The 10,000-nt window shown below is 45.1% G+C and overlaps 1 protein-coding gene across 7 annotated transcripts in view; it reads right to left on the bottom strand.

The window, feature by feature from the left end:
* garnl3 (GTPase activating Rap/RanGAP domain like 3) overlaps positions 1 to 10,000 on the bottom strand; it is a 66,268-nt gene that overhangs the window by 17,174 nt on the left and 39,094 nt on the right. For 5 of the 7 annotated variants that reach the window (XM_030354297.1, XM_030354302.1, XM_030354301.1 and 2 more), the window contains exons 7-17: positions 8,444 to 8,507; positions 8,010 to 8,036; positions 7,368 to 7,443; positions 6,957 to 7,055; positions 6,538 to 6,641; positions 3,262 to 3,370; positions 2,732 to 2,777; positions 2,270 to 2,376; positions 2,060 to 2,175; positions 1,251 to 1,373; positions 284 to 358 (exon numbers count right to left, since the gene is read on the bottom strand). In XM_030354297.1, the coding sequence (XP_030210157.1) occupies positions 284 to 358; positions 1,251 to 1,373; positions 2,060 to 2,175; positions 2,270 to 2,376; positions 2,732 to 2,777; positions 3,262 to 3,370; positions 6,538 to 6,641; positions 6,957 to 7,055; positions 7,368 to 7,443; positions 8,010 to 8,036; positions 8,444 to 8,507 (946 nt within the window). The remainder of the gene's footprint in view (positions 1 to 283; positions 359 to 1,250; positions 1,374 to 2,059; positions 2,176 to 2,269; positions 2,377 to 2,731; positions 2,778 to 3,261; positions 3,371 to 6,537; positions 6,642 to 6,956; positions 7,056 to 7,367; positions 7,444 to 8,009; positions 8,037 to 8,443; positions 8,508 to 10,000) is intronic. The other 2 variants (XM_030354298.1, XM_030354304.1) reach the window with 1 other exon arrangement.

The following is a 10,000-nucleotide window of genomic DNA, read 5'->3' as shown; positions in this document are numbered from 1 at the left end:
ACGTGATGGATTGCACTGCACACAAAACAAACGTGAACTTTGCTTAACAAATATTAATATGACATTTATTATTAATTAATAATGAAATACACAATGATTCTGCATCAAGTTTTTTCATTAGAAATACTATCGTTTGCTGTCCAAACCTTGGGATGTCTATCTTAAGATGCTGTAAGCAGCTTAGACCCTCCCTGGTGGCATAACCTTTCCTTTTTCCCTCAACAATGTCCTGCTCTTTAGCGGGGACAGGCAGGGCCGACTGGTGCTACAGTGATGGCTTCACCTCTTTCCGACATAGGCCCGTGGTAACAAGGCTGGTGGGGGCGTCTCCTCGCACAATGGTCTTCAGCTTCAGCGCCTGGAGAAGCAAAAAGCAGCACAGGGTCCACCGTGGAGACTGTCAATACTGCCTGGTTCAATGGGCCTCTCAATGGGTGGATGTACGTACGTTAGTGAGTGCACGATCTCTTGAGGTCTCTCAAAGTGTGTGTGGTGATGGCTGGTGTAACCACTGCACATTGATTGTTAAATGCACAACACTTGTGCATCCCCACCCAGTCCCAGAGTCTGATCAGTCTGACCAGGGCCAGGGAGGCTGCTTAAACCAGCCATCATCCATACACTCTCCCCACCAAGTCTCTATGTATGTATCCTGTATGCCTAAGTCTGTCTATAGAAGTGATGCTGCCTGTCCCATCCATGTCTCTATCCATGTATGTCTCTATGTATCTAAGTCTCTATGCATGTCTCTATGCATTTCTCTATGTATCTGAGTCTATATGTATCTACGTCTCTCTATCTAAGTCTCTATGTATCAAAGTGTGTCTATATAAGTGGTGCTAGCTGTCCTAGCCATGTCTCTATGCATGTATCTAAGTGTGTCTCTATAAGTGGTGCTAGCTGTCCTAGCCATGTCTCTATGCATGTATCTAAGTGTGTCTCTATAAGTGGTGCTAGCTGTCCTAGCCATGTCTCTATGCATGTATCTAAGTGTGTCTCTATAAGCGGGGCTAGCTGTCCTAGCTAGTTCTCTATGTATGTATCTAAGTGTGTCTATATAAGTGGTGCTAGCTGTCCTAGCCATGTCTCTAAGTCTCTATGTATCTAAGTGTGTCTCTATAAGTGGGGCTAGCTGTCCTAGCCATGTCTCTAAGTCTCTATGTATCTAAGTGTGTCTCTATAAGTGGGGCTAGCTGTCCTAGCCATGTCTCTATGTATGTATCTAAGTGTGTCTCTATAAGTGGGGTTACCTGTCCTATCCTGACGAACTCTGCTTGCCGAGCCTCCTCCTTCTTGCGCGCCGACTTAGGCGACTCAGGGAGCACGTCGCTGAAGGAGCGTCGGTTCAGCATGTTCTGCGGAGAGAAAGGAGCCTACGCATGGAACAACGACATGCAAACGCACACGAACACACGGGGATCGATACACACACGCACACACACATGGAAGTAGAGGATGAAACAGAAAAAAGGAAGGGTCTCAGATTGACCCGGCAACAGCAGAGATGGGAGGGCGGGAGGTCATTGAGGCAGGAACCAGAACCAAGTCACGGTACAGGAGCAACAGTGAACAGTGAACAGTGGGGGAGGGGAGGGGGGGGAGTCAAAGTGATCAGAGACATGGTGGGGGGGGGGTATTAAGAGGGGGAGGAGTCAAAGTAATCAGAGACGTGGTGTGGGGGGGGGGGGGGGACTAAGAGGGGGAGGAGTCAAAGTGATCAGAGAGGTGTGGGGGGGGGGGGGGGGGGCTGTGATCCCTGCTCAGAAAGACAGCATTGCAGTATTATACAGTGTGTTGCATTATGCAGAGGCACACCCCCGCCAGCCAGGGCTGCGACGGAAGCGGTTCAGAGCAGAGTAAAGCGGAGGTACACAGCAGTACGCCGGGTGAAACGCCACAGACAGGAGAGTCTTCCTCTGTTCGCCCTTTTTGCCTGACTGGCCTTTGAGAAGGAGGACAATAAAGGAGACTGTAGTCCTAAAGGGTAGAGGAGCATGGGTAAGGTTTGAAGGGGGGCTGGAGGGGACACAGGGGCCTCTCTCTCGGGGGGTCGGTGTACCTTGGGCAGGTCAGGCATCAGGTCCTGGCACAAAGAGCGAATCAGCATGTCCAGGGTCCGCTGGCGTTTCTGGGCGAAGGTGGGCGTCTCCAGCGTGGCTTTCTCTCCGTTGATTACTGCAGGGTCAGAGGGTCAGAGGTCATCAGAGGGCCGCTGGACCAGAGGAGGGCTCTGCTAGCCTCAGGCGTCACCGCTATTGTCTCTGCTTACGTTTTACTAGCAAAAAGTCCCTGAATTCTTGGTGGTCCGTAAACACTGGGGGGGAGGGGAGTGGCGGTCCGAACAGAGGAACGCTCTCTTCTGAGAAGATCTTCAGTCTGGGGAGAAGGAACACACACGTCCGTGTCAGGGGTCAGTACAGCGAACTGGCCGTATTGATAAATGCTAAACCCTGATATGGTGAGGTCTTGAATCATCCTGAAGTGTCTATTTGGGACCGGCTTGCTGTACATTATCCTTCTTATTACAGGGATACTAACCGCATAAATCAATCATTTGACAAAATAAATGATTATTTTATTGATTTAAAAGAATGTCATAGCTTCATGATTGAGTGTTCAACCAAGTTGTGTAACAGAATTCTATATCGACATCGACACTTACTTCAATTGACACATAGAAAGCTTTACATAAGTCGTTGCTTATGTCAAAACTCAAATCAAAACTACTCACCTGTAACTGTCATTCTCTTTGTTATATCTAACTAATGCAAATATATCTGAGAATAAGGTCAAGGCAGCAACAAGATGCAGCACCCTATGCACTTTGATGGAACATCATTTGTACCAAGTAACAAACTATGTAAAAATATCTAGCTAACCAAATTAAAATGTTGGATTGAATTTGAGAATAAATATTGAATAGAAAAACAGTATATTGAAAAATATATACTCGGTAAATGTCTCTATACACAATATGAGTGCTTGAAATGATATGTTCATTTACACGAAAATAACATCAATATATCCTTAAAATGATAGGTGAGCGGTAGAACTGATAGGTGAGCGGTAGAACTGATAGGTGATCGGTAGAACTGATAGGTGAGCGGTAGAACTGAGAGGTGAGCGGTAGAACTGAGAGGTGAGCGGTAGAACTGAGAGGTGAGCGGTAGAACTGATAGGTGATCGGTAGAACTGATAGGTGATCGGTAGAACTGATAGGTGAGCGGTAGAACTGATGGGTAGAACGGTGAGGTAGGATACGGGTGAAGTGTGATCGGATCATGGACGGTTTGAAGGAGGGTGAGGCGTCCTCTCCTTCCTGGAACACGATGGTGACGATGTCGTTTCCGATGTGTCTCTTCCTCTCGACCTACAGAGAGGCAGGGAGATGGGAAATAAGGAGAAAGGGGAGACATGACGCACACATGACGTTAGTTAATAAGCTTTATGGTGTCTGGCTTCTATCAGCCTTTAAGGTTCATCAGTCTGAAGGATCGCAAGGTCCACCGGATGATTCAATCCCAGTCTGTAGTCACGTCCGTGCGGGGAAATGTATTTATGCAGCACTTTAAAACGCAGTATGGCTGGGAATCAAAGAGCTGTAGGGAGAGATAGGGGGGAATGCATGCAGCCGACTGCGACAGAATGAAATTACGACAACATAGGAGTAGAGGAAATACTCCAGCACTGCAGCAAAAGTAGTGACAGAGTTTGGTTGAGTCTGAAACATACGCATTCACTTGCTAACACCACTACACTATGCTAACACATGCGTGTGTGCGTGTTTAAAGTTTCTTTGCTGATGCATTTGTTTGTGTTTGTCTGTGTGTGTGTCTCTTAGATATTGCTTGCGTGCTGCGTGTCTATCTGTGGGCTAATCACGTGTGTGTGGGTGTCTTAGATATGGATGTGTGTGTGCGACTGTGCGTGCGTGCGTGTATGTGTGTTTGAGCTGTGTGTTTGCTAAGCCTGTGCACGTTTGTGTGTTCTTTGAGTGTGTGTTGACGGGCTGCACCATCTGCGAGGGCACTGCAGTGGTCCAGGACGCTAACAAGCCTCAGCCCGCCTGGCCTCACACGGCCTGCGTCGCCACAACACCCCTTTAGCCAAATATGCTAATTCAAGGACTTGTAATCTTCTCACAACTACAACAGCAGTGACAGCGCCCCCCCGATCACCACACACACACACACACACACACACACACACACACACACACACACACACACCTGCTCCCCCCCTCCTTCTAGACTTCAACCAGTTATTTTCCATCCTGCTGTCTATTTCTGCTGCATACACCTACATATTAATGCAACATCAGCATCGACTCACACATGAACACACACACACACACACACACACACACACACACACACACACACACACACACACACACACACACACACACACACACACACACACACACACACACACACACACACAAACACACCCACAGACACACAAAAACACACATACAGACTAGGGCTGCTACAATTAGTGGGTCGAAATAGGTTTGACAACCGATTAATAATTTTGGCCATTGTTCAAGAGCAAATTACAAGAGTTAAATCTTAAATACATTGTTCATGGATCATTATAAAATGAATAATTTTGATTTCTTGGCTAGTGGTCAGGTAAAGAAGTAACATTAAAGACATCACTTTGAACTCTAGTAACTTTAGATGGAATTTGGTATTATCTATTTTAGACATTTTATGTACTAAATGATTTAACCATTAATCGAAAGAAAAATAGGATGATTCATTGACTGTGAAGATAATCATTTGTTGCAGCCCTAGCACACAAACCCATGGACACACACACACACACACACACACACACACACACACACACACACACACACACACACACACACACACACACACACACACACACACACACACACACACACACACACATAAACCACCACTCACACCCATACCCCCCCCCCCCCCCCCCCCCACCCCCCCCCCACACACACACCCCCACACACACACACACACACACACACACACACACACACACACACACACACACACACACACACACACACACACACACACACACACACACACACACACACACACACACACACACACAAATAGAGGACACTGTCAGAAGACGTTGCCTAGGGGTTGAGCGTGGGTCTTCTTCCCTTCCATGCCCTTCCTTTGTTATCGCCCCATGTTCTGTTCTGAACAATAAGGTCCTTCTGCGGGTGGGGCAGAGGGAGGAGGCAGGAGAAGACACAGCCAGCAGCCATTAAGAGGTTTCTGCGTGAGGTTATCTGAATACCTTGAATTTGAAAGCATTGGTTGTTTTCCAGAGGTCTTCTATCAAACCAGTTATTACACATGTAAACCGGTATGATTATTGAAGGCTTTGCTGTATAATAAACATCAATTGAACAATACTCACAGTTCGGTAGAGCTATGGTTATGGTAAAGAGCGGTTTGATCTTAATGGTGAAGTACACTTGCATTGCAGAATAAAGTAACCTATATCTGAACATTAACTTAACTAAATAATTGTTATATTATATACAGGATCAATCACCTGTCCCTCCTCCTATATCTCTAATGTCTGATCAGGTGGATAAACCTCATTCACATATCCAGACTTACAACAAACAATACTATCCAGACAATATTTTATTTTTTAACAACGCAGCACGATGTCATAGTTGTGATAGTTGGTGAGGCCTAATATTTGTTTTTGCCTCCAGCCAACGCACTGACGTCCACTTTAAAAAGGGTATATTAAATAAAAAACAAAATATATATATCATACTCACTGATCTACTGTCTCCTCGGATGTATTTTATAGCATTAAAGTTAATGGTTGCATTTAAGTGAATCCATTTTCTGCAGTGCTGTGTTTTTACGTAAAGCATGTCGTCCTACAGTATAACTGTGTTTGTTCACCCTGTTTCCTGTGCTGGATTATAACAGCATTACCATCCCTGACATTTCAGTATCCAAACAGAACAATGACCATGGACAGATAAATAGCATTTAACCGATTCAGCCATGAGAACAAAGGCTTTTAAGTACAGCTACATGGACCCAACCCAGGGGGGTTAATGCAATCACAGACAGAGAAGAGAAACAATAAGACCAAGGCAGGGCTGGAATGGCCAGAGGGGAAAGATATTGTTTCCAGAGCCTTAATAGTCCCTGTGGTGGAGACGAAACGGTCTGCGTTAAGACGACATGAGACTATAGTCCGGGCCTCTATGGCCTGGTCTTTGGATGTAGAACCACTTTTTTCTGTTCTCCACACATGAACGTCAAACTGAACATCTCTAGCACAACTGGTCAAAGAATGGCTGCAATGTTACCAGGTTATGTGGCTAGATGCTTTGAGTAACAGTTTCTCAACATACGAAACCATGGCACAAGAGAGAGAGGGAGAGAGAGAGAGAGAGAGAGAGAGAGAGAGAGAGAGAGAGAGAGAGAGAGAGAGAGAGAGAGAGAGAGAGAGAGAGAGAGAGAGAGAGAGAGAGAAAGAGAGAGAGAGAGAGAGAGAACCTCCCACCTGCTGTTTGTTCTCCTTGGAGTAAGGTAACATGGTGGAGACGTGGAACATGAGTTCATGGCCCTGATACACGGTGTAGATGGATTGCATTCCTGTAGTGTCATCTGTTGTGGAGAGAGAAGGAAAACGGTCATGATCGGGACAGTCGAAGGTTACTGGATTCGATCCTCAGTGCCTGTAGTCTGTGTCTCGTAGCCACCCCTAGCTGTTCCTTATTGACATGCATCTAAATTCGCTGAAGGTGACTTTGGCCCAAAGCACCTGCTAAATAACTAACTTGTGAGTATAAGGAGAAAAAAACAATGACAAGGTGTTAAAAAGTACCCATGACTAGATCCATTTCTCCAGCTGAGTCTATCGGCATTAGTATGAGCAGCATGCAGGTGCGATATGACGTGTGATACAGTTATGAGACTTACTCTTGGTGTCGAGCCCCCCGCGGTAGCCGGCCCACCCCTGCAACGTGACGCTGTCTCCCAGAAGGCTGAGGAACTTCTCGAAGCTCTCGCTGCCCGTCTCTGAAGCAGAACACACAAAGTGGGTGTACATTTAGGGGATTTGCTGACACTTTTATCCAAAGCGACTTACAACCATTCATCCACAAACCGCCGGCGGAGTCAACCACGCAGGGGTCAGCCAGCTCGGAAGGAGCAGGTGTCTCTAAGTGACACCTCGACACACGCTAGGAGAAGCCGGGCATCGAACTAGCAACCTTGCAGTTGCCAGCCAACCCGCTGTAACTCCTGAGCTACTGCCGCCCTCTGGACCACAGTACCACACATCTCTGTGTCGGTGCCAAGGTGTTAGCATGTCCTCGGCAGGTCACTTACCGTTGCTAAACATTTCGTCATCTGTGAGCTGTCCGTCTTTGGCGTACAGCACGCCGAATTTGAAGTTGACAGAACCCTGTGAAGTAATATGGTACGATGAGAAGAATAAAATCAATCAGTTTCAAACATTAAAACTTCACAGGAACATTTCATGGCAACAAAACTATTCTAAACTGATTGGTTGGTAGAAACGGTCAAACTCTGTAACAGGCAATGAAGAAAACAAATCCATATCTAAGCGGTAGTGTCAGCCCTAAGAAATACATGTAGTGAAATGTAACCATGTGTGCGGGAGCAGAAACAGGCCTAATGAGGCCAATTAAGGGCCTCTGATGCACCACGTTGGTCGCACTGCAGATGTGCTTGCTTATCGGAGGTGAAGCACCCTAATTGTCTGGTTCGGTTTGTGGGTAATGTTGAGTGGCCACACATTAAAAGACCCAGACGAAACAGAAACACCTTTAAAAAGATCTCTCATTTTAAAATGAGAGAAAGTAAAAAAACAAATGCCGCTTGAATGCCAATGCTGCTTGAATGCCAACGTAGACCGAATAAAATAAATAACAGATCCATTGATTAAAAAGAGAGTTACTATACAGTCGCCATGGTAACTTGAAGCAGACCAGGAAATGGAACACTTACCTCTTGTTCCTCCAGCACCAGTAGATCCTATGGTAACAGAAACGTAATGCAAACGCAATAGTTAACAGTTGGTTCCCTTTCAGCAGAGAGATCTGCTATCAAACCTGCAGTTCCTCAGGTTGATATATAGTCACACTATGATAGACCCCTGCTTCATTTCGAAAAAAAGTACACACCGCATCGTATCCTATCCTATCTTTGTTGTATACAGGGAATAGGTTAACCTAACGGTTGTGAGTGCTTGGCACTTGGTTCTATGAACATCCTTACTGTACCAACAGCGATATATTGTTTCTCCTTCTTCTGATAAATGTGCTTATTCTAAGTCGCTTGGATAAAAGTGTCTGCTAAATGCCCTAACTGTAAATGTACATGTATTTCATGAAATACGCTCGGCTTTTACAATCTACCCATTTCTATATCTATGCGCTTACCTTCTGGATCTCTGGGTTGAGGATCTCCCGGGGGCCTCTCTCAAACCTGTCCAGGTTCATTGCACTGTGAAGAGGGGAAGCAACGTCAACGTCGCTGGTGCTGACCACACCTTCACACTCACACACACTCTGCTTTATCCATGAGGTTGACTCCAAGGATTAAGGTGTATTCTTCAGGCTATTCGGGATTGGTTAATGAAATGAAGTGATGGTGAGGTCATCTACGTCCGTCTTGTCCTGTCGTGTGTGATTGATAAAGTGAGTGATAGTGAGAGAGTGAGTGAAAGTGAGTGAGTGAATAATTGTGAGTGAGTGTGTGTGTGAGTCCAAGGTATCATCAAAATAGTTGGGGTGATGGTGCACAAAAAGTGAGGCACAATGTTTTGGAAGAATCCATGAATTTCCAGCTGCAAAAGCGATAAGTTCGCCTGCGCGCTAAATAAAGGAAGTCATTGCTTTTATTCTCAGTGGAAATGGTGGACATTAATGGTGTGTTTTCTGACCTCTGAGGGAGGGATGACATCACCTCTGGTTGGGCTGGAACCACCACATTGATATTCTTGTATGTCCTTTAGGCCCCCTTTCATATGACACAGACCCCATGCCTTTAGCTCATTCCCAAGTGTATCACACCCCTAGATCACCCACCAATTCACGTCACTTCTGGTTGGGGGTCAGCAACCTTCACTATCAAAAGAGCCATTTCTGGTCCCTCCCACCAAATAAAATTGATCTGGAGCCACAAAACCAGCCATTCCACCTCTAAAATGAAGAGAACACTGCATCTAACGTCCAATATATATAGTTATACTACATATAAAATAAGCAATAGCCTATAGTTTGTTGCATTTATGAAATGTGTTGGTGTAGGGATATTTTAGTTGACAAAATATTAATTATCAATATTAATCTGGTTCTCTATTCCTTATCCCTATAAATATGCAGCATGCCATGATCACGCAGTCAACGATAGGAATAGTCACTACACACTGAGCATGAATAACAACCTCTAACACATGAGGGGGTCATTGCCTCTACGGCACTCTGGGAGGCGCTGTTCTTTCTAGGGCACCTTAGTATATTATTCTATTTCCTAGTCAGCTAGTTTATGCCAAAAGCAAAACTATTTACGGCAGCTCAGCTGTGGCACGTAACATCGTAATGGCATGAGCACTATGGATTGGAGGAAAACCAGGATAAAACCTTTATCTTCAGATTAGTAAATGACTGAAGTGCACTATTGTTTATGAATCCTTATCTAGGTTTGCGTAAATGAACCTTTACAGATAACTCATAAACTCCTTATCAACGTGAACTGTGCTCAGAGTGTGTACATTTAATGTCCCTCATCTCAGCTCCTATCACAAGAATCTAGAAACAATTTGTTCGTGGGGTTGTTCAGAATATTGTGTTCATAACATGTTCATGTATTGAATACAGGATATATGCGTGCATGTTACAGAAAATTAAATAATGACCATAGGCCATAGGTTGCATATGGATATATACGACAACTGTGGGGCTGGTGGATTCCGAACAAAAATGTAGCTCATTGTT

Source organism: Gadus morhua, chromosome 4, assembly GCF_902167405.1.
Source record: "Gadus morhua chromosome 4, gadMor3.0, whole genome shotgun sequence".
Classification (NCBI taxonomy): Eukaryota; Metazoa; Chordata; class Actinopteri; order Gadiformes; family Gadidae; genus Gadus; species Gadus morhua.
Note: the sequence above shows the minus strand (reverse complement) of the source record. Positions and strands in the feature narration are given on the sequence as shown.